The sequence below is a fragment of the Archocentrus centrarchus genome, chromosome 15 (genome assembly GCF_007364275.1).
Source record: "Archocentrus centrarchus isolate MPI-CPG fArcCen1 chromosome 15, fArcCen1, whole genome shotgun sequence".
Lineage (NCBI taxonomy): Eukaryota > Metazoa > Chordata > Actinopteri > Cichliformes > Cichlidae > Archocentrus > Archocentrus centrarchus.
Genome location: NC_044360.1, coordinates 17133402 through 17159090, shown reverse-complemented (window position 1 = coordinate 17159090; position 25689 = coordinate 17133402). Strand labels below are relative to the sequence as shown.

Here is a 25689-nt window from a genome sequence, read left to right as displayed (position 1 = left end):
CTAATGTAAAGACTCTCACTCATCAAAATTTGAATTTAATCAACTTAGGCTCTGAGCTAAAAAAAAAAAAAAAAAAAAAAAAGGAAAAAAGTGAAGAATCCCTAAAGAAGTCAATCAAGTGATGAGCAAACTGGGTGAAAACACACTTGAGTGTTTAAAATGCAGCTTTACCACTTCAGGGCTGTCATTTCTTGCTTCCTGTTTCAGATTTGCATTTCATCGCTCCAGCTGCCGCGGTAGAAAATGATGTTTATGATGTTTATATTTAATTTTGATGTGATGTGTGTCCTCTGCAGGGTGGTGCTGGCAAGGTGTCATAGTTCAAACCATCATGCCCTTTGCTCTGGCAGTGGGACAGGAAGTGTGTGTGTGAGCGTCCCCGGTTGGCTCTGCTGGGATGAACATGCCACTGCACCAAATGTCTGTCATCCCCCGTGATGTCACCTCATCGCGGTGTCAGGCAGCGGGAAAGCTAAAGACAAGGACAAGCAGGTATGTGAAAAATTTATGGGATAACCAGGTCATAAATCTGAAGGCCAGGGACCCAGCTGACAGATATGGGGCAGGTTGATCTGTAGTTTTGTTCCCCAGATGAATGGACTTGCAGACCGATCTAATTCCACACATATTTGACATTTGCTATCCAACATCTGCAGAAGTCCCTACAAGACCTGTAGATTTAAATAGCCAAACATGACACTTGTGTTCAAGAGACAAAACCCTAACGTTAGGAGTTCTGAGACTGGACTAATCTGGACTAATGGAGGAAATGATAGTGCTGTTCATTTTCAGTTTCCCTCTGATAAGCAGTGTTGGTTTTTATCATTCTTCTCAAACTTGAGCCTAGCCCCTTAACCTTTGTTACTATTTTCTCTACATTAGGCACAAACACATCACCAAACCTCAACATCAGCATTGGCATGTCATAAACATCCTGTTGTGCAGTTTTGAAGCGTCATTATTCCTGCTATCCTAACAGTCGGTCTATAAAAAAGTCTGTCTATTTTTCAATTTTATACACCGTGGAAAAATAGCTCCCCCACATTGTTGCAGCTTTTGTTTGGTCATTGTTTCAAAAGCCTGAGTTGAGTGTTTTTATTTAATGCTACAGTAAGTTATATTGTATTTACTATCACTCATACACCCACAGGATACAAAATTCTCCAGATGCCTTAAAACTTATTTTAATCTCTTTTCCTTTTTTTTTTTTTTTTTTTTTTTTTTAATATTTACTGCGTCATTGCTTTAAACTGGATTTGACAGAGTGGAAATGCTGTAAACCAACTTACTGAATGCCTTGGAGAAAGATTGGTAGAAATGTCAGCTAAGCCTAGACAACAAAAGCAAAATGGTTTTAATTCTATATGACAAGAGCGCAGGCTAAATGTGGGGAAGTGGGAAGTAGAGAAAATTATCCCAGGTGTCCTGTCAGAGAACAATCAGAAAGTTAATATTTTTTTTAATGCCAGAGGTGGTAATCTAAACGCAGAAACATAAATTCTTCATTACATTTCCCCTCACAAACAAATTATTTCTGCTGCCTGTGGGTTGAGTGAGATATTTCATCTAATGAGCATGGCCAAAGTCTGGACGCCTTTTTCCATTTGTGCCCATAACCACCTGTAGGCCATCTGGTTTTGCACTTTAAGGTGGCAGTTTATTTTTGATGCTTTGTGAATAGTTGTGTTTTTGCAAAACCATTCAGTAAATTAACCACTTCCAAACACAGTTATCTTAATCTGAACTTTCCCAGCTGAACATTTAAGCAAAGCAAGTTTTGTCAAAATACAGGCATCAATCCATCTGTGCACTCACTGCCTGTGCAGAAGATGAATAGTGCCACGTTTGAAGAGTCTGTCTAATTTAAGGTATTGGCTTCTCTCAGAAGCTAAAGATTACTCTTAGCTCGTATTAAACTCTTAAGAACTAGGCGTGATTTTTGAAGCATCAGGATTCTTTTTAAATTAATGTCTCAAGCTTTTCATCATGTTTGTCAGTAATGAAAAGAGAGGCAACAGTGCAGCTGTGGCTACATTCAGTCTTGCGTGGACTTTATCTTTCTTGTCCTCCTTTCTCTTTATGTACTTCAGCGTTATCAAACACCACAGTGAAGTGCTCTCAGTGCAGGAACAAAGCAAAGCTCTAAGACAATATGTGGGTGACCCTCTCTTTCTCCTCACCCTCTTTGGATCGCAATAGAGCGTCACCAGGTGTAGCAGCGCAGGTGTTCTTAAGAGGTTTCCTAATGCTGCATGTGTGTTTTTTACCTGTATATACGTGCGCACACAAACGTTACAGATTGATCCTCTGACACACACTATAGTCTATATTCATTCTGAAACTTAAAATGCCGTGTCACTGCAGAAGTGAAAGTGAACTGAAATTCACAGCAGTTGTAGGAAGTGTTACCTGAGTCGGTTGGGGAATAAAAGTGAAAGCTTAAACTTTATGCTGTCTGGGGTGGGTTGGGGTGTTTGTTTTCCCCACCACAATGTTTGCTAAGAGTGTAAAGGTCCAAGCCTGTGTTTCTGCTTGGCGTCATGCTCACTTTCTCTATCTCTCTGCCTGTGTCCTGTTGGCTAAGCCCCCACCCCCCTGAAGAATAAGTGGATAAATAGTAATGATTCCAGTCTTCCCCGTGGAACCATCAGCAGAGAGGAAAAAGAAGCAAAAGAGTGTAGGACAAGAGAAGAGGGGAAACATCAAGCATTAACTGTGAATGCTGATCAGCTCGAGGGTCCTGGAGGTGTGTGTGTGTGTTCCTGGAGTTTAGTCACAGAGTGCAGACCCATCTGGCCCTCTTAGACAACACAACTGGTCTTTTAGCGCCCCAAGGAAAAAGGGGGGAAAAAATGCACAACTTTCCTCTGCTTAGGATTCAGAGTTAGTCAGCTGCTCCTTCAGAGAGCAACACATCTTTAACTGTTGCTGGCCTCTCTTTGGCCTCTCTCCTCCAGCTCCGCTCAAGTTCATTTGTCTTCTCCGAAATCCTCTTTGGCGGAGTGCTCACGGGCACTTTGTCTGTGCACTGTAGTCCCCCACTTGAGAATTCATGTTTGGGTAGATAAATTGAGGTTTAAAAATATTTTAATAAGAGCATCAAACGACTTACAGCACCAAAGTTTTATTACTTGGAAGGGGGGGTGGAAAAAAAAAAAAGTTCTTTGACAGTTCTCAGCCTTTGCAAATAATATGGTCAGATTTGTTTGAGTCTGGGGTTTTTGATAAGCTATGCAGCAAATGGATTATTCATGAGTCGACAATAAAGTAAGCCTTGGAACATGTTGCACAGGTAAGGAAGGAGAAAACCAAACTGACTTAGCTATTTGCAATTCATAAGGCTTGTGGGAAATGTATACTTTAGCTGTCCGCGTTTGCTTATTATCGCGGCTCCATCTGCAGGGTTACTTGCTGCCTGTTTCATTGTATAGTAAATCACAAGATTACGCATCATGAAGTGAGAAGGACAGGCTCAGTAGTTGCAGCTGTATATTTAATTGTCATAGTAACTTGAACTAGGTATTAACACAGACGTATGAGATCTCAGTAACACTGGTATTATATTCATTAGCATGTTTCTGTGACTGCATACACTGAACACTGTGATACCTGATACCTGCCCTTTTGATGCTGCATTTTTTAAATTTTTTTTTTATGAAAGAGAGAACGCTGGAGGCTTTTTTTTTTTCTTCAATAAGTGTATGCCCAAGTCAAGGACAAAGAGCACTGAGTGTTTCTCCTCTGATGTTTGGCGGTTTGATAACAGCTGCCGCCGCAGCGCTCCTGGGCACTGATGGAGCATTGCCGGGCTTTGTAGACGAAGATCAAACACTGACCACTGTGGCAAAAACTTTTAACACAGCCTCCAGGCTAGACAGGCACTGTTTAATGTGTCTGTCTTTGCTTTCTTAATGAAGCACTTGTTGTTGTAGCAAAATTTGGTTTCTTCCTCGTGTCATGTTAGTAGAGCCCATGTAACTGGACTTTTTTTATGCGTTTGTACAAGCTTCTGTGACTGTAGATAAAGGTGGTACATTCAGACAAGTACTTTTTTGGGGGAGGGGTTACATTCATAGCCTAAATTAAAACTAAAAACAAAACAAATAAACAAAAAAACAAAACAGATCACTAACATGGCTTAATTAAGCGCAGCTCTACACTTTCAAATCCACAATACAAGAATGAGGTTTTCCAAATTTGATCCCAGTGTCTCCACAGCGAATGACAGGAGTGACTTCTCTTATTTAAACCTCTGAAATTGAGTTTCTGCACATCTCTTTGCTAATGATGTGTGTGGCACTATCATGGCAAGATCTAAAGGCTTCTTTAAAAAAGGTCGAGCTTGCCTTTCAGTCTGGCAAGGGACTTAAATCATTTCACTTCAAGGAAAATGATCTACCAGTGGTGTAGATTTCTGTCAACTGCTAGTTTGCTTAGGACTTGCTACTAGAGTAAAATTGTTGGTATCAAAGCACTTGTGTTGACAGTTGGATAGATGTGGTTCAAATTTAATCTTTACCTTTCAAAAAGAGCAGAAAAGATGCATATATACAGGTTGCCATTGAACACATAATTGCTGTTTAATGGCTGTGTTGTCTTGCACAGAACCTATGGGCAGTTTTGCAGACAGTTGTGTTTACTGTCACTGGGAGCAGTGTCTCAAACAACAAGTCTGTGGGTTATTCTTGCTTGTGCTAGTCCATCGGCCAGTTTTAACATGCAAAGTGCTGAAGTGAAACCGAATGTTTAAAAACAATAGAAAGTGTCCAATACAGACATTGTGTTTTTAGTGGTGTTACCAATCTACATAAGCTCTGCATCAGCACATACCTGTGCAAATGGACACAAATATGGTAACATTAATTTGCCTTAAGGCTAGGCCTTGTGAAATATATGCTCCAGACAGTTATTTGGCCATAACATCAGTATACAAATACCCATTCATTTGAATGGGTGAGTGTGTCCAATCTTTTGACTGGTACTGTATGTGTTTGGTGCAGGAAAAAATGCAGCTCTTCAGGAGAGAAACTTCACACTAACTGAAGCATAGCAGTGGAAATATTATTGGTGCTGCTTGCAGTCATTGATTGACTATGAATTCTACATCTACCAGTGAGCACTCAAAGATGATGTGAGAAGTTAATCAGGAAGTGGACTTTTACACACATAAATCTGCCCATGAGTGTGCTGGCCTAGCAATTGTAAAGATGTAATTTCTTGAAGTTAAGTTATTAATTTTTCATGAAATTTTTCTGATTTGACAAAATAAGTATTTAAGATTACATTTTAGGGGTTTTATTAATTTTACGAATGTCTTATATTATGCCATTATACATCACATCAGATTTCAATGGGGAAAAAAATTATGCTGGATATCTATACTGATAGGCACTGGGTAATGTGTTAGGAATGAAAGGAAGTCACATAATTTGATGGAAATGAAAATTATCAACCTACTGAGGGCTGAATTCAAAGACACCCCAAAAGTCAAAGTGAAAAAATGATGCAGCAGGCTAGAATATCTTGCTGAAATTTCATAGCAGCAACTCAAAATGGTACTCAGTAGTTTCTATGGCCCCCACGTGATTGTTTGCATGCCTGAAAACGTCGGGGGTATGCTCCTAATGAGCCTACGGATGGTGTCCTGGGGGATTTCCTCCCAGGGCTGAACCAGGGCATCTCTGAGCTCCTGGACAGTCTGAGGTGCAACCTAGCAGTGTCGTATAGACTGAAACATGATGTCCCAGAGGGGTTCTACTGGATTTAGGTCAGGCAAGCATGAGGGGTCAGTCAGTGGTATCAATTCCTTCATCCTCCAGGAACTGCCTGCATACTCTCGCCACATGAGGCTGTGCATCGTCATGCACCAAGACCCACTGCACCAGCCTAGGATCTGACAATGGGGCCACAGATTTCACATGATATCTAATGGCAGTCAGTGTGCCATTGCCTAGTCTGTAGAGGTCTGTGCGTACCTCCATGGATATGCCTCCCCAGATAATCATAGACTCACTACCAAGCCGGTCATGCTGAATGATGTTACAGGCAGCATAATGTTCTCAAGGGCTTCTCCAGACCCTTTTACATCTGTCACATGTGCTCAAGGTGAACCTGCTCTCAACTGTGACAGCGACAGCGGTGGACCTGCCAATTCTGGTATTCTATTGCAAATGCCAGTTGGGGTCCACAGTGCCAGGCAGTGAGCACAGGGAACACTAGAGGACATCGTGCCATCATGCCACCTTCATGAAATCTGTTACTGATTGTTTGGTCAGAGACATTCACACCAGTGGCCTGCAGGAGGTCATTTTGTAGGGCTCTGGCAGTGCTCATCCTGTTCCTCCTTGTACAAAGGAGCAGATATCGGTGCTGCTGGGTTAAAGACTTTCTACAGCCCTGTCCAGCTCTCCTAGAGTAACTGCCCATCTCCAGCAACCTCCTCCATGCTCGTGAGATTGTGCTGGGAGACACAGCACAATCTAATGTGACCTGGATGACTGAGAACCTACACAGACACAGCAAACCTTCTGGCTATTGCACATATTGAGCTGACATTCTGGAGGAGTTGGACTCCAGGTATCACCTCTTACTGCTAATAATAACACTGACCCTAGCCAAATTCAAAACTAGTGAAAAAACAGTCAGAAAAGATAAAGGGGGGAAAAAAATGTCAGTGGCCTCCACCTGTAAAACCCTTCTTGTTTTGGGTGTTTGCTCATTGTTGACCCTCTTGTGCGCCTGTTGTTAATTTCATTAAAACCAAAGTAGCTGAAACTGATTAACAACCCCCTCTGGTACGTGACTGACCAAATCAATATCCCAGAAGTTTCATTGATGCTCTACTCAAAGCATTCCGTCTTTTTTTTTTGAGCAGTATAGATTGTAAAGTTAAAATGTATTTTAGAATTAATCAATAAGCAAAGCATACAACAAACAATACATTAACTGATGCATTTAAATAATTTAGTTATTGTAGAAGAATATTATCCAAAAGTTGGATAATGTGTGGTCTTAGTTATGCTAAAATAAAGAAGGCATAAAAACAGAGTACTCACTGTGAAACAGATTGAACCAGTTATTGCCTACATTTCATAACCGATCTCACAGTTGGCTACAACAAAATAAGAAACACATTTTAATAAATTAATTATTGTAAAAGTAGACCAGTGAAAGTTTATCATCTTGTCGTCTTCACCAAACCTGTCATCCACCGTCCACATTGCTCTGCCTCAGTCTGCTGCCCTGCGCCTCCTCAGCTCCTCAGAAACCCGTCCGATTCGACTGCTCTGCTCCAGATTTCATTCTTTATTTACGCAGATTAATACTCCGCCCTCTGGGCTCTCTGCTCAGTTCAGCTACAGTTCCCCAACTAATCTGTGCAGCCAGCAGCCTGACTGGTTCTCCACACGTCCAGTCACACACACTGTAATCCGTGAAGCATTCAGCCATGCAGGAATTATTATTATTATTATTTTTTATCCAACTACAGTCCCCTTAACCATCAGTCACATCTAGCTAGCTCTGGTAGATTCTAGTGTTAAATCCAATTGAAAAGTTGTGGGGAGACTTGGAAATTAGCAGCACGTGCAAGAACATCCTCAAACATGTTGCAACTGAAAGATTTTGACCATTCTTCCATGCAACAAATTTCAGTGTCAGAGACAGAGACTGCTGAACAAACTGCTGAACAACTGAGCAAAACATCTACAAGTTATTTAAAAGGATGTTTTAAAGTAATCAGTAATAAAATGGTGTCCTTTGAGGCTGCAGTTACTTTTTCCACGGAACAATTTTCCATCCATGGATGGTTTTGTTAATTCGTGAAATGATGATTAAGATAATTTTCCTTGTGGTTTTTTATCTGTTCTTGTCATTAAAGCCAGTGGGATGGGCTATACTTATTATATCATGTGACTTTCAGTGAGGCATTTCTGCTGACATGGGAGACACCAACTTGTTTACACCCAGCTTTACTTTATCTGTTAAACATTTTCCAGAATAAGTAAATACTGTTCAATGAAATTCTACAAATGAGTTTAAAAAAATATTTGAAAATATGTTTCTCTGCCCCGAGGCAGAGAAACATATTCCAAACATTCGGTCGATCAGAACCGTCCAAATCAGTCCCCTCCAGATTGCCGTGCCCTGGGGCTTACAAATGGAAATACCATGATAATTGCCCATAAAGCCTTTGGGCTGGGGAAACTGGGCATGAAATGCTGAATTATCAGGAAAAGGGAATGTTTACATGTTGTGTGACTCGACTATCAAGAGTAAAGCCGAGGTGGTCACATCTAGTTGGACACAGCTTTGGTTAAAGAAGGGAATGCAGTTGGTTAAATGAACACTTTAAAAGTAAAGGGACACTTTAAAAGTAAATGATATCTCATTTACCATAATTGTGTTTTATCTGGAATGTACCTCTGAAAAACCATATGTGCACCTATACTCTATACATATGTTACATTCTTGTAACGCAAACACAAGCATGTGTGCGTATAATTTCTCTGCTCCTCTATCTTACTTGCACACATCTCTAATTCATCCTGGTGTAGATGTTCTGAGGCCAAACGGGTGCCCATGCCTGTGCATAAAGCAGGATCTGGGGAGAGAAGATAACACATAGGCAAAATGGCGTTTTCTCTATTCTGGCAGCAGTTTTCATAAAGGTATGAATGTTATGTGTCAGCAAAGTAACCTACTTTACATATAACGCTCAAGGAATTCAGAAACCAGTCTACAAATTCTGCATCTTTTAATATACAAAACATGACTGACTAAAAACTGAAATAAGGAGAGTAAAACTAGAAAGTGTTTCTTTTCTTTCCCCGTGCTAGTTTAACCTGTAAAGCTGTAATTAATGTTGTCATTTAGCAGTTTTATAAATAAATGTCTCTTAATTTCAGCACAAACTTGCAGGATTTCCTACCCACGCTGTATTTGCCACCATCTGTAAGCCACTCTCCCGTTCTCGCTCTATATTTGATTATGTCTCTCTGGAAACACTTTTGAGGACGTGCGCTCCGGATACAGGTACGCACATGCACAGGTGGGCAGCTGCTGCTGTTGCTTTCCCCCCGTCTGTGCAGTGCTTGCACGGGTCTCCCAGAGGTCCCGGCTGCACGGAGCCACTTGAGGCTGAAGTGCTAAAAAACATAATTAAATGTGGAAGAGTCGACATGACGGCTGCGCCTTTGAGGGCCTTGACTGCTGTGAGGAAGGACTTTGCTTCACCTTGTTAAAGATCTCATTTCATTAGCCCCTATGATGACTTCACGGGTGATTTTTGCTCTCTTTTGGTAGCTGTGACAATCTGTGCTATATTAAGTTTTATATAAGTGATTACAGCTGACCCGTAGCAGAAGAAAATAGACTTCAAGAGGTTTGGCAGGAAATAATTAAAGTCCCCTGAGCTGCTCCGTGTGCTAGTAGACATGACATAATATGCATCGCTAAAACAGAATGGAAAGAGATTTTTCTTTGTCTCCAGTATTAGGGTGAGTGTTTCAGAAGAGCAGCTATTAGAGAAAAAAAAATGGTTAAGGGGAGACAATATCTTCTAATTATCCCATACCTCATTGCCTTCCACCACCTCCACCCGCAGACTCGCATACGTCCAGTACAGACACGCTTTCACAGCTCGAAATTAACACTTTGCTGCAAAAAAGGGCAATAATCCAGTAAATGTATGTATACATTAAACTGCACCTATACCGGGAGTTCTCTTAGGAACAACACGGCTTTAAATGATATTGTAATTGACATATTCTTTGGGCTAAGCAGACAGATGTATAGCTATTAACCTAGTCACCTGCAGAAATTTGTTCAGCCTGTCACACACTGCAGGGACAGAAAACTTACCCAGACCAGGGACGGGGGGGGTCTCAGCTGCAAATTAGAGTCTTTGCCGGAATAAATTTTAGGGAACCAATTTAATTTTTGCACCTTGTTGCAAAAGTGCTTTTTTTTTTTTCCCCCACATTTTTCAATATCTCTGTTATTGGAATGACTGGTTTGCAGCGCACAGCAGCATAACTGAAGCGTTAGCAGATAAGCAGAGACCGACAAAGATGAATTAAAAAAAAAAAAAAAAATACAGATGAAGTTATTTTCAGGAGGGAGTCATGAAATCACCACATGAAAGGCTCAATCTTCCGCTCCCCCTTCCCCCTTTGAGATCCTGCTGCCTCCTCAGCCTGTGCTCTGTTTCTCCATTCGGGCCCTTCTGTTGCTCCTGTGTTCACTGAAAGGTGTCTCCGTGGGGTTTTCTGAGGACGGTATTAATTGTCTGTGACATGCTGACTTGACTTTCTTGACTCACATGGCCCCAAACACTCAGCCACCGCCAGCCAGATCAATGGCGGAAGCTCTGTGAGCTCTCACACAGTAAACAAATTCATCTTCTTTAGCAGACACTGCAGCTGTTTCCCACACTGCAGTGTTAGGTCTTATTTGTTGGAGTCAGACACACAATGGCCGCCTGATGTATGCTATTCATATGGGGTTTTGCACCCCAGGTGTATAATGAAAGTCTCACAGGACTCTCAGTTCTGCCACATTGTGGTGGGCACACAGGTGTATAATAAGTCTCTTGTGAGTAGAAAGAAAGACATAGTGGGCAAAAAGGATTTCTTGTCTTGGTAAGATGGTAATCAGATTCCCAGTGGTCGGTCCTTCAGAGAGGAAGTTTATTTCATGAACTCCTGTAGGCACAAATGCACAACAGTCTCTTACTACCAGGCTTCAATTTCTTAAGTTCCAGACTCCCTAAATGCCTTCATCTGTACTTCTCAACGTTCTCCTTCTCTCTTTCCTTGTGCCTCTTTTTCATGTCCTCTATCATCATCTCAAGGTTTTATTCGTGACCACACTGTGAACTCTTCCCTGTTGTTGTCTAGGCTGTTGTTGTCACATCCCAGGCTGCTGCAGATATGGTTTATGTTTACCTGAAAGCTCTTAACAGCTTTATATTGTAATTTTGCTAGTCTGATCCATAGGATACATATTATGCAGTTTTTTGTTGTTGTTGTTGGTTGTTTTTTTGGGGGGGATGGCATCCCTCCATTCTGAAGCTTTAAAAAAAAAGTTCACGCCCAACTCCATATGTTTTATGTATTTATTAATTTATTTGTAATCAGTCTTTAAAAGTAGAAAACAGAAAAAAGTTTAATTTTGGTGAAATAAAGTTAAAGCTAGCACCAACAAGCTATTTTTCCCCATGTAAATATTTTTTCAACTTAGTTTCACTCTATATTTTTCCTTGACTCATCCCCACCCTGCCTGCAATAGCAGCCCTTGAGTGGGGCCTGACCCATAGGTTCACCACCTCCATCAACCACCTGCCAGTGCTTTTGTTTTTTTGTCTGTTTGTGTCACTAAAAGCACTTTATCTATGTTGGAGAAAGGACTGTTTATTTAACACAACCATGAGGTCATTGCTTGTGTTTTTGAGTGAAACCACTGAACATTGGCTGGATTGACATTAAATAAGATGAAAACATGTATATCTACTTCAGTATGAAGCAAGAAACTTGCCCCCTGATCTTTCATCTGGCATCGTCATCTGAATCCAGTGTATTTATTTTAATCCCTCATGGCTCAGGAAAATATGACAGGTCTGAGTTGATGCAGAGAGACAGTTGTTTACCCTGAGTGATCTATTTTGTACCCCCATTTTCCTGCATTTAAGTTTAATGTCCCGTTGATGTCATTTTATTAATAGGACTGATGCTCATAACCATTAAAGTGTCTCCCAAGTTGTAGAAACCAGAGCTATCCCCTTTAACACATTTAATACTGGGACACAGCAGCTCTGCTTTTGTGTGTATCCAGAATGATGGGGCTCTGCTTGTGTGTCCACTTTACTGAGATCCTTAAATGGCCCTTTCAATGGACAGTTTGATTACAAGTTTGATGATGACTTTTTCTTAAGATGGAACAAAACAGGGTTGCGTAAATATGGTTGTTTATACTTAAGAGATGAGAGCCCGCCAAGGATCGGAGACTGTAATTGGTATGTTTGGAGTCAGTTTGAGAACCTGGAATAAGGCCTGATTTAGATGCCTTTTAATTTAATGACATCATCCACATTTAACTGGGAATATGTTCAGTAAATAAGCACACTGTGTCGTGTCAGCAAGGCATGCAGTCACAAAAGGTGCAGCTAAAATCAGCGCAGGAAGACACTTGATGGAAAATTAAAGCAGAACAACAGCTACATTTGTACTGTAACTTGAAAGGTGGTGTTTAACAGCTGTTTTCATTAAAAGCAAATTGAAAAGGCATGGAAGAAGGAAACAAAGATTATATTAAGTCTGCGCTGATCACTGAACCGAAAACACTGCTTTGTTTCTTTTTCTCACGTGGCTGACAGAGACCACAGAGAGCACGGAGAGTAGCAAGTCTGCAAGTTCTGTGCTCTTTGCTCAGTGTGTTTATATGTAATAATGCTATTTAATTTAAAAAAAAAATTTTTTTAAGTTAAAGGTTCAGTATGTAGGAGTCATATAATCCCCTATAACTAAAATCATTGTGTTCCTTTTATCTTTAAATGAACCATTTATATCTCCATAAGGATTGTGTGGGTTTCTAAAGTACAAGTTTTTACAGTTATGTGACAGACATTGTAGATTCTTCAACGTTGTAGTGGGTGGGTGAAGTGGGACCCAATATTCAGGACCCTAATGGCAGGAGGGACCCTTGCAAGCCTGGAATGAAAAGTTTGTTTAAAATATTTCCCAGCACAACTTGCACAAAATGTGACACAAGGTGATCTCAAATAGTAGCAACTGAAAGTTATTCCAACTAGAAGCAATCATTTGTATCTATAACAATTTGAACTGAAAGCTTAGCAGCACTTAACATCAAGTACTGTACAGCTGTGAGGTAAGCAGGTTATTTCCAGGAGGATGGCACATTTCAAGTTGATGAAATATGTTTAAAAAGCCCACAATCGCACCAAAAAAAGGTTGTAGTTTGTCACTTACATGATGTTGGATGCGTTTATTTAGTGTTTGCTTGCTCTAATAAACCACCGTCAGGCAGCACACTAACATACCTGTGTACTCTCTTGTTGTCATGTACTAAATCACATAGTATATCCACAGTATGATTAGACAGCCATATGTGACATCTGTGACAGGAACACTAAGAAAAAAATGGCACAGAGAAAGATGGAGCTATTAGAAAAATGGCTATTATGTCGCATACGGTTTCATAAACACAAATAGGTTTGGACACTTATTTCAGTTTTCACAATTATCAAGATAACTACATTATTTACAATTATTATGGTGTCCTTTGGTGATTCGATTTGACCTCTGATGTTTTGGATCATGTATAATTTTCTTTCCACTTCACAATTGTATACCACTTTGTGTTGGTCTTTCACATTAAATTCCAGTGAAATATATTTATGTTTGTGGTTGTAATGTGACAAAATATGGAAAAGTTCAAGGGGTATGAATACTTTTGCAAGCCACTGCAGTATGAAGCTGTAAGCAGGTTAAGAGGCTAATATCAGTCTTTTATATACTTCATTCTAGCAGAGGGGCCTGTCTGTGTAGCAGATGGTGAGCAAGAAGATGTATTTTTAGGCTTTTTCTTTTTTTTTTTAAATAATTTTTATTTATACTTAGATAAAAAATGAAGAAAATGATGCCCTCTTAAGCTTGATACTCCAAGCAGAACTCATTTAGATATAAAGTAATTGTAGACTACAGTATGCTGAAAAATGAGAGCTGAAATGTGAGGAGATTTCAAACTGCGCACATATCATAGATTTTATTATATGCCCATCAAAAGATGGGGCGTATTATGTTAACACCCATGGCGGCCAGGTGGGTGGCGTCCATTGAAGCTTTCGTTCAATAAGTCGAGAACTGCTTGACCTACACTTAAGCTATCTACCCATGAAGTTTGTTATGACCAAGGTTGGGATTGTACATGGGATCACTGGAGATTAAAGTCACGATTACTTACATTACACTTTACTAGGTCACCATATCAAGATGGTGTGCAGTTATCAGCTTCTGGAGGTCAAGGTCAAAGGTCAGAGTCATATGATTAAATCTTTGGTTTTCGTTAATTTTTTTTTCATGTCCACTTCATATCTATGAAATGGACATGAAGGATTATTTTTTTTTTTTTTTATGAAACATATCAAGACATTATGCATAGATTAACTCCTTGAGGTCAAGGTCAAACTCAAGGTCATATAATTATTAAATCTTTGTTTTTCATGTGACAACAAACAGGGTAGATACAGTGCGACGGGCGTACTTTGGCCCCGCTAGGCGGTGCGCTTGTTGTTAAATGTGGTGCAACAGCTCATTACTGACTACTCTAATGACCTCTACAGATTGTTGTGTACAGCTGTCAGCTCAGTTATTTGTTCAAAAAACTGAAAAGATGAGTTAGAGAGATGGCTCTAGAAAGGAAGGAGGACTCACAGAAACTGCTCATATATAAGGCCCAGAGTTCTGTGCTGCGCCTCTGTTGCTGTTATTTCTGCCTAAGTTAACACTTGCATCAATTATAAAAATAGTCTTTTCACTTCAAATGATCATCCTCAGGATTTATTATTATCCACCTTTAATCTGCCAGTTAAATTTTATAAATCTGTGAAAGCGTTTATGATACTTTGTCATATAATTTCTAAGGAAGCCAAACAAGCTGTAAAAACGCATCTTTGAATCACACAGTGAGCACATGAATAGAAATCTGTCAGACTTTTTCACCATTGTCATTTAAATCATCTGCTAAGTTTCCCCCGTGATGTTTTAGTGCAGGGGGTGTGTGTTGTTATGCTGAAAAGAGAGACGGCATTCATAAACAGTTCCCATAGGAGGAGTGGAAACCAGATGTTTGTTGCTTTGAAATCTCAAAAGCACAATTTATTTATTTTTTTTAAATCATCCATCTTCAGCATTCAGACACAAAATATCTCAACATCGCACGAGGCTTGTTTCGAGAGAGAAAAATCTCTCTGCCGATCAGTGTTTTACTTGTAGACACAGAGGATTTTATGTAAATTATGCATAGCTCGAGACAAATGTTATTCTTTGACCCTGTGAAGCGAATACATTTGTGCACCACTAGACTAGTTCGAGACAAGAGAGTAACCGACAAAGATAACAGGCGGTGTGGGACATAATGACATGTAGCACGGGTCACACACCACTCTTGAACCCATAAAATTGTGTGCACAGCGCTCATCTTCTCCCTCCTTAGCCTTTGGATGGTGCTGCTGCATGAATGCGCTAGGACCCGGTGTCCTGATGAGGTTTTCAGTGAGTACTGCAGAGTGCAGAGGACTGCGGCCTGGCATTAACATTCACCTCTAGCTGCCGAGAGGAGAAATGAGTAAAGGTAGAGTGTGCTGAGCAATCACAGTGAGAGGGGCCAGGTGAGAGAGTAAAGAGATAAGGTAAAAGAGAGCACAATTATGGTCTGTTGTAAACAGCATGAAGGAAGCAAGAGCGAGACTGGAGCCTGTTGTTGCCGTAGAAACGGAGCAAAGACTGAATAAGAGTACTATCGGCAGGACTGAAGCAGCACAGGCAGAATGTAGAGAAATAGTTTGCTGTTCACCACAGACATGCCTCGGCTTTGCTTCTGTTGGAGCTGTCAAAAGGAATGTGCTAGGAGGCTGTTGCTTTCCCGCTTTGCTACTTCAATGAGTATTCAGACAGTGGACCCTCCGAGGACCGATACAGCCACCATCTAAACTAGTGTCCCACGTTGTCGATCTCAAGAGCAGCCTGAATCAGGAAAAAATGTCTTCCCATTGAAATCGAGGTGAAGCCTATTTGTAAAAGCAGGCGCTGTGGATACTTGCTGTCAGTCCTGTCATCTTGATTGATGCCTTTATTTCAACTCACGGCACCTTCCGCAAAAGCCAGGTGGCTGCTCCGTTATCCTTCGCCTCAGGTCATGCTGCCAGGGCTGACAGCAATCAGGTGGTGTCTTTTCAGTGCTTGCATGCACAAACACTCTTCTTTTTTTTCTTCTTCTTCTGTCCTGTCTCTTTCAGGGCCATGGCCTCCCTCAGGCTTGCTAATAGATTACAATGGTGCTATATGTGAAACACGAAAATCTCAGGGTACCGAGACAAGACAAACATGGGGGAAGAGAATATGTCATCGCCATAGAAACAACCTCCCAAGGACTTTGCTGAGCTGCTACCTGAAACTTCATGGTTTTGTCTTTTTATCTTGTGCCACATTGAACTTTGTCTGAACTGGTTTTATCCAGTTTACAGCTGACGCTCTTTAATGAAGTATAATATCTCTTTTGGTGCACATTCTGTACGCAGGAGCACTAATGTGCAGGAATGTTTTTGTGCAGACTTGTGTACTATATGCATCCAATGTTTCTTTGTTGACTGTTAAACAAGTTGAGTCCTTGTCTGCAGTAGTACAGGGATATTTATTTGAGTGAGTGATATTTAAGAAGCACATTCACAGTCAGCTCTGATGAGGAGTAATGGAAAGTATCCTAATAGGAAACATTACAAACTGGTATGGGATGTACAAAAAATAAAAGTAATTGCAGCTACTGATAATCAGTAATACTGGTAAGATGAGAAGGAGCCCAAAGGATACTAACAGGCAACACCCAGCCAAGACACAGCTATTTCTTTAGTTAAATTATTCAGTCATTTATATGCTTCTCACACAACCACACACACACTCAAGAATAAAGAGAAAATCTGCAATTTTGTTATGCAACCTTGTCTTGCAATATGACTAACTATGATTAACTTAAACCTTGAGATGGGAAAAGTCTTAAGTGTTTGACTTTTCAATTTTGTTTGCTTTTTTAAAAAACTTTTTTTTGTGATATTAGAACAGATCCTGCTGCATTTCAGGCAGTATGCACTGAATCCAGGAAGTTGGCTGATCTGGGCACAGGAAAAAGGGTTTTTCTCTTGGATTGGCAACAAACCTGTTGAGCTTGGGTTGAACATGTTATGGTTGTGCATCTGTGCCATCTGACTTGCATACATAGAAACAAAGCCAACCACATAACTGAAATTTGAAGCTCATACGCAGCGATACACAAAGTTATTTCGTGACATGGGACTTTTGTTTTATTAAGTTATTACCTGGTAGAAGAGGATCTGCTGCATTGCTCCTGTTGACCACTCAAAGTACTTGTGGTGACCTCCTGGGGAGCTGAATAGCTGCTGAATAAACAGCTGAAATGCTAAATGCAAAAAACATAAAAGGTGTTTTTGTAAAAGTGTTATCACTACTCCTTCCTGGACTCTCACAGAAATCCCTTTATACGTTCTCACATACCAGAAATCAAACAAAATAAACTCAGTGTAATATAACATTTATCACATACTAATTGACTACAAAACACAATAAAAGTAATTTTGTGATGTCACGGAGCAACACTCTTGGTTCGGGTGTGCAATAAGGAGCAAGCCTCTAGACCTGCCATATAACAGGAAGGGATGGAACAAACCAAGGAAAGATGCTTTAAAAGCCAAAACATGTCACCAGGAAGAAAGCATCTAATGATTTCATGTGGAAATGCTGCCTTTTACCAAAGATGTTTGCTAAAAGCTGTCTTTGCACAGACAGAGCGCTGACCAGACAAATATTGGTAGGGTGGAGTGAGACAGGAGTAGTGATTGAAAGGAGGTTTGAGTAAATGGGGAGCTGCTGGAAAATGAACGAAGAAAGAAAACATAGAGGAGGATGGGGAATAGCGAAATCTGTTTCAGATGGCAGCCGTGGGAGATGAAAATGCAGAAAAAGTGAAGGTTGGAGTGTGGGCCGGCTGGGAGCGATGGGATTTTGACTTCATGCTTATCACTTCAAAAGACAGCTTGTAAAAGGCAGTCTGCTCTTCTGCAAGTTTTGCTCCATCTTTCTCTGTCTCTCTCCTCCTAACCTCAGGTGAAGTGGATCATTTTGGCCTAATAGTTATGGTTTGATTTGCTGTGCAGTTTTCTTTCACTGAGACAACCTCTGTCCTGGGGAGGTTGCTCATTCAGTGGTGCATGTAAGCCTTGGCTCTGCACTCCTCCACTTAATGTGAGCAGCAGCAGCCATGGAGTGCAACATTTTTGGAGTGTGACATTGCTGCTGTAACAGTTGAAACGGCCCTCCAGGGGGGGAGAGGGGGAGTTTGAGCCACTCAGATGTGCGTTATGTAAATACAACACTGTTGTTTTAAAATGTGGCTCTGCTTTCTTTCATGCAATGAGATCGTTCTCTTTTTGTCATCCTTGTGCTGTCATAAAAACGATCTGAAACAAGTCACAACAGCTTGCCGTGGCCCCATCGTGAGCTCCTTACAGCTGTGTCATGAGTAATTGAACAATCCTGAGCAATACCGTAGGAGATTCACCCATATGGAGCCGAAACTGGGCAAACATGTAGATGAGCAGTGAGCTGGTTAGAATGTGAAGCCAGCACCTTGTCGCCTGTCGATCAAGGACCACGGCAGATGTGTCAAACAAGATGATGCAGACAGATGTGAAGGGCTACATTTAGCCTCAGTCGAGACAGCTGAGGCGTCAGTGAGGGTTTGATTGGGGATGTTTTAGATTTCAACAGAGGAGTATGATAAGTTTAGCGAGAAAAGGGGGGCCTTCTTAGGTTGTAGTGGCAGTCACTGTGAAGATTGGACTGCCACATCTCATAATTCTATGTCCTGTAGGGAACTTGACATCACTTCTGTAATTATGTTGAAATTAACTTATTTTTGCACTGCACATACTGGTCTTATTATGACAAGTTTACTGATAATTTTCTTTTTGTTTTTGTGCCACAAATTACATAACTTGCCAGTAATTTTAGGTAAATCAGTAACAGTGTTTGATTGCTATATTTCCAATTAATTTAGTGCAAATAAACACTAAGATATAACCTGCTGTCTTTGAAATAGCTGCGCAACAGGTCTGATTAATATGAAAAATTCACTTGAATAGCAGTAATATTCACTTCAGTACAACCTGCCGTCCATTACAATAATTCATCTCCTGTGGCAAGATTATGCAAAAAGCACCTGGCTGAATTTCAGAAAAACTTGGAGAAGAAATAGAGCATGGGCAAAAGAACTTACAATTTGGTGGGGATCAGGATTGCATTGACCTTGGCTCGGGACACTAAAAATACCCTTGTATTTCGATTAAAGCCTGTGTATTGGCATTGAGGTCAAAGTCAGTGGTGATGCTGTGCTGAAATGTGTTTCTAATACTCCGCCTCCATTGTGTATGAAAAATGGGAAGGACCAGAAATGTTGTAGACAAATTCCATATCACCTTTAGTCATGACCCAGATAATAAACTGAAGTTTCCACATGATGGGGATTACTTGGCCATTCTTGTCTTTGAGTAGTGCTATTAAAGAAATTTCAATCTTCTTTAAGCTAAACAAACTGATGTTTGTCTCCAATTTCCCTCAAAAGTGTCATGATTAATTAATTTTGACATTATTATGATTGGGGTCACTTACCAGACCCCAACAGATGCATTGGCATTGCTGTTTTTGAAGTTGAGGGTATGTTCGTGACCCTGTCAGCAGGGGGCAGTAGAGCAAATGGTGCATTATCCCTCTGTGCTTGAAAGACCAGGCCATTTGAACCTGGAAATATTTACTGATGTGATGCCTCTCTAATAATTTTTGGGTAAAACTAGAGTATGTGTGATTGGCTCTTAATGCCTGTTGTGCAGACTCAATGGAGATTTGGACTTAATAACTCAATTTTCCTCTTTAATGCTTGACTTTACTCTTGACTCTAACCACAAACCATTCTGATCTTTTTTTTGGGGGGGGGGGTAATTACAGACATTTATAGCTTCTAATGTTTAAAATAATTTACCTTATTCATTTTGCCTTCTGGTTTAGATTTTGAGCTTTTTTGAGCTTTTTTGAGCTTTCGGGTCTGAATATTTTTAGGCATTCAAAATGCAAATGTTCATTTCAGTGAACTGCAGGAAGGAGGCATGTGAGATGAACAGCCTTTAAATGCAAATTGCCTTCCGCTGCTCTGGATTGTATTTATCCGGGAGCCAAATGAGTTTGGACCTTAAAATGGGGATTGTTGTAGGTGGGTGGAGATCAGATCTATCCTTCATCCATCATCAGTGCACAGAAGAGGGAGAGGAAGAAGCTGTGCAAATCCAAGGTTACTTGCCTTAGGTAGCTGTAGTGTAGAAAAGTGAATCGAGATGCATCCCACTGGTGTACGGAACATCGACGCATCTAACGCTGCAAACAAGCAGAGTTGAAGAGATATGAAACTGTCTGCGGAGTTTCTGTTGACTGTAGTCTTTTGTTCTTTGGCAAAATAACACATCTCTGAAGACACTGTCCTGTGATGGTAAGACTTAGAGGAATTATTTATACTTCCTCTGTGTGCTGTTTGCTTTTATTTGAAGAGATGTGTGCAGGCTTCTGTTAAGATCACAAGTGAAGCAGTTTTGCTTTGCAGCATTTTAGCATTATATCACTGTTGCTTCTGTATAAAGTTATTAAACACAATGCAATGGCTAAAAGGCTTCATTTTAACCCGTTGACTGCAGGCGAAAAGAGGAATAAAAGGGTCTTATGTAGGAGAAGCATCTTTGTAACATCAGGTGTTGTTTGCATGCCAGGAGCCATCTGCTGAGGGTTCACTTCCTGCAGGGGAAGCTGCTTACGGCCCTGAAATCCTGATCAGATCTGTGAAGGCAGGAAACCTAAAATCACAACTGGGGTTGAAGAGGAAGTTCTTTTTTTCTTTAATTTAAAATCTGTACTAGTATATTTGCAATGCGGACTTCTCCGTCTGTCCAGGGTCAGAAATAGGGCGCCATCTGTTTAGCAGCAGGTGATGACTAATGATGTCATAGATAGTGGACAAGGCCCAAAAGGGAGTGAAGTGGGCACTGAGGAGAGGATGTGTTTGAATACTGAGGTCATTCCTGCAATGATGCACATAAAGTCCAGCACAGATGATGGATTTAAAGGAGTTGGATGGAGTACATCAATTGTGTTCACACAGCCTTTGTAAAAAAAATCTTCCATTCTCCCTTCCTGCAAAGGCTGAAAAAAATCAGGGACAATAACAAACAGAACTGTTCCTAATAAAAGTCTTCAAGCTCTACTTTTTCATTCACGAAAAAGATATGATGGCATCCTAAGCTTTTCTCATCAGTCTGCTATCTTTGTAAGTCAGACTCAGCCTGCGTATTGATTTTACTTCAAAGAATATATACAGCCAGCATAATTACTTCTCTCTCAGTGAGAAGAGTCAGTTAAAACGGAATAACTACCAGTGTACACAGTTTGGTTGTGCCTCTGTGCTTGTGGTTTGGGCTTTTTTTTCCTTTCTGACTCCTGAGCACGCTAATTGTATGATGGCGGAGATATCAGGTCAACCGGGTCAAGAGTTAAAAATCACGATGAGCTCCACCATTGTAGGTCTGAGCCGCTGTCTGCATTCCAATAGCTTTTAATGACCAGTTTCATCAAGCACACATGCATGCAGTGGGAGTTTAATTGAGTGAGATTTTGGTCAAGCTTGGAATCACTTTCCTGCAACTTGAGAAGCATTTAGAAATGATTGATCCACATTTGAGCAGGATCTACAACTGTTTGTCCTACGCTCCTTATAGACCATAATGCCCTGCTGAAATACTTGTCTCATTTAGAAGGTTATCTCAAGCCCCAGGTGCTGATGTGGATGCCGATAGAGTTGATGTTTAAGTCTGCAAAGGTGCTTTTTGTCTTTTTTCCAATCACCGATAAACACAGACACTGGCAGACTTTAGAAAAGAGGCCTGTGTGGCTTCAGTGTGACGCAGGTAAGAAACAGTAAATCCTTTGAAATTATCTGCATAAGAGTATGTAAGAGTATGTAGAAGAAGAAGAAGAAGAAGAAACAGCCTTTATTGTCCCACAGAGGGGAAATTTGGGTGTAACAGCAGCCGCAGTTATTATAAATATAAATAAAGATATAATAATTCACACTATTAAGAAAAGAATATATATAAAATCAACAAACAATATTAACCTAATACTACTAATAATAATAACACTATATACAATGTACATGATGTGCCTGTGTGTTGAACCTTAACAGGCCGGACTATTTACAGTATATTATATATTATCCTACATTGTGTAGGCTATTGTGGTTTTTGTTGGGAGCAGTGATGATTATAAAGTCTTACAGCTGCTGGGAGGAAGGATCTGCGGTAACGCTCCTTTGTGCATTTAGGATGCAGCAGTCTGTCACTGAAGGAGCTCTCCAGCTCAGCAACAGTTTCATGCATGGGATGGGAGACCTTGTCCATCAGTGATGTTATTTTGGTCAGAGTCCTTCTGTCTCCCACCACCTGCACTGAGTCGAGAGGACATCCTAGGACAGAGCTGGCTTTCCTGATGAGCTTGTCTATCCTCTTCCTCTCAGCTGTAGACAAGCTGCTGCTCCAACATACTGCTGCATAGAAGATGGCTGATGCCACCACAGAGTCATAGAAGGTCTTCAGGAGTGTCCCCTGCACTCCAAAAGACCTCAGCCTTCTCAGCAGGTAGAGTCTGCTCTGACCCTTCCTGTAGAGCGCATCAGTGTTATGAGTCCAGTCCAGTTTATTGTTTAGGTGAACACCCAGGTACTTATAAGAGTCCACTATCTCAATGTCCACTCCCTGGATGTTCACCGGTGTCCGTGTGGTGGGTCTGCGCCTGCGGAAATCCACCACCAGCTCCTTGGTTTTAGCGGCGTTGATCAGGAGGTGGTTCCGCTGGCACCAGTCCACAAAGTCCTGAGTCCACTGTCTGTACTCTGAGTCATCCTCACGTGTGATGAGGCCCACTATGGCAGAGTCGTCAGAGAACTTCTGCAGATGGCAGCGTGGGGAGTTGATGGAGAAGTCTGCAGTGTAGAGGGTGAAGAGGAACGGTGCCAGCACAGTTCCCTGTGGGGCCCCCGTACTGCAGACCAGCCTGTCAGAGACACAGCCCTGTGTCCTCACGTACTGTGGGCGGTCAGTGAGGTAGTCCAGTATCCACTCGGAGATGTGGTGGTCCACTCCTGACAGTTCCAGCTTGTCTCTCAGAAGTCCTGGCTGGATGGTGTTAAAAGCACTGGAGAAATCAAAGAACATGATCCTCACAGTGCTTCCAGGCTTCTCCAGGTGGGTCAGAGCTCGGTGCAGGAGGTAGATGATGGCGTCATCCACCCCGATGCCAGGCCGGTAGGCGAACTGCAGCGGGTCCAACGAAGACGACACCATAAGGCGTAGATGGTTGAGGACCAGCCTCTCGAGGGTCTTCATTAGATGCGATGTCAGGGCTACCGGCCTGTAGCTGCTAAGATCCTTTGGATGTTTGGTCTTTGGTACCGGTACCACACAGGAGGTCTTCCACAGTTGTGGTACTTTCCCCAGCTTCAAGCTCAGGTTGAACATGTATCCCATGATGCCACACAGCTGATCTGCGCAGCACCTCAGGAGCCTGGAGCTGATGCCGTCTGGACCAGCAGCCTTTCGCACCTTGATTTTACGTAGCTCCTTCCTCACATGATGAGTTGAGAGGGACAAGATGGAGGTGGGGGATGGGGGTTGTGAGATGGAGTCCTCAGAAGTGAAGGGGGTGGGTGATGGCTGAGAGCTGAGAGGTGTGAGGTCCCAAGAAGAAGAAAGGTTGGCAGTCATTAAAGATGGTGGGGCTGACAGCAGGGGGGACTGGGCTGGGGGAGGGGTGGGTGGCTGGTCAAACCTGTTAAAGAACTGGTTCAGGTTGTTAACCCACTCTAAGTCTCCCACAACCCTAGGGCTTGGTTTGTGGCCTGAAATTGAGTTCAAACTCCTCCAAACCCCACTGATGTTGCTCTGCTGTAGCTGGTCCTCCATCTTCTTCCTGTAGATGTTTTTTCCATCCCTGATTTTCCTTCTCAGATCCTTCTGCACGGCTCTCAGCTCCTCCTTATTTCCTGATCTAAAGGCTCTCTTCTTCTCCTTCAGGAGAGCCTTTATTTCAGAGTTGATCCAGGGTTTGTTGTTTGAAAAACACCGTACCCTCCTGGTGGGCACAGTGTTTTCCACGCAGAAATTGATGTAATCAGTGATGCAGTCCGTGATGCTGTCGATGTCCTCCCCATGAGGGGCACAAAGCTCTTCCCACACAGTGGAGCTAAAGCAGTCTCTCAGAGCTTCTTCAGTCTCCTCAGACCATTTCTTCACTGTGTGTGTCACAACTGGTTCTCTGTATACCAAGGGTTTGTACACAGGCTGGAGATGAACCAGGTTGTGATCTGAGCCCCCCAGGGGAGGCAGAGGTGATGAGCTGTATGCCTCCTTGATGTTGGCATACAGTAGATCCAGTGTGTTGGTATTCCTGGTGTGGCAGGTGACATACTGGGTGAAGGTGGGGAGAGTGGAGGACAGGGAGACGTGGTTAAAGTCCCCTGAGATCAGAAAGAGGGCCTGTGGGTGCTGTGTTTGGAGTCTGCTGGTAGTAGCATGGAGGACATCGCAGGCTGCAGCAGCGTTAGCAGAGGGCGGCACATACACAGTTATCACAATAACATGTGAAAACTCCCGAGGAAGATAGTGCGGTCTCATACCAACAGCGAGCAGTTCAATGTCCTTACTGCAGAGCGTCTCTTTGATGGTTAGATGTCTGGAGTTGCACCATCTATCGTTCACAAACACAGCCAGACCCCCGCCCCTCTTCTTACCACTCTCCTTGGTTCTGTCGGCACGGATCAAATGAAAGCCGTCCATGTTTATGTGTGAGTCCGGGGTTAGCTCGGTTAGCCACGTCTCCGTCAGGCACATGAGGCTGCTCTCCCGGTAGCTCCTTTGATGTCGCGTTAGCGCCGCCAGCTCGTCCACTTTGTTGGGAAGAGATCTCACGTTTCCCATGATGATGGACGGGATGACGGGCCTGTACCTTCTCCCCTGGCAACGACGACCTATGCCCGCACGTCTCCCGCGTCTCTTCCTTCTCAGTTCGCGGGGAATATCGAGTCGTTCAGCAGGAGTAGGCACAGCGGAGCGCCCGATGGAGATCAGCTGGTCCCGAGAGTAAACAATAGGAGCGTGGCCACTCTCGCAGTCTCCAAACATAAACACCATAAAAAGGGTAAATAAAAACAAAGTTTTCCAGAAAAAAGTCTGCTCCATCATGAGGAAAAAGAGCAGAAGATACAGAAACACAAAAACACATCTAATACTAAACAAAATGAGAAAAAACACGGAATTAGTGCGGAGCTGCTGAAACTGGCTGCCTGCTCGCGCGGCGCCGGAAGTGAATGCCTTGGCTAATGCTCATAAAGATGAATGGCAAATTAAAAGAAAAATCATGATAAATTCTCTTGTTAAGGATTTGAGCGTGAGAGAATAACAGCTTTAATGCATCTTGTCTCCAAGATTCAACTCTACTCAGGAGATGGAGCATCATTTTTCTAAAGGATATTCTTTCATTTGGCACTTTAATGATGCTGGTGGAGAGTGTTGCCTAACACATAGGACCAGAATCTCTCCAGGAGTTATCAAACCTGCAGTGCAATCAATGAATCATGAGGAAAGTGTGTGTTAGTGACTACACCAGGGGTTTTTAGTTTGATGATCCGTGCCTCGCAAAGAAGAGATCAGAAGGCTTTTAATCAATATCTTGCATTAAGCTGCTAAGGGTTCAGATTTTGTCCGTCCTAAGTTCAAGAAACTATATGGATATC

The 25689-nt window shown here is 41.9% G+C and overlaps 1 protein-coding gene across 1 annotated transcript in view; it reads left to right on the top strand.

Annotated features, from left to right (window-relative positions):
- Nucleotides 1–25689, top strand: part of LOC115793368 (uncharacterized) — a 96135-nt gene that overhangs the window by 25583 nt on the left and 44863 nt on the right. Inside the window, 2 exon segments of the mRNA XM_075074426.1 lie at nucleotides 297–452; nucleotides 455–492. Coding sequence (XP_074930527.1) covers nucleotides 398–452; nucleotides 455–492 — 93 coding nt within the window. The 5' untranslated portion in view covers nucleotides 297–397.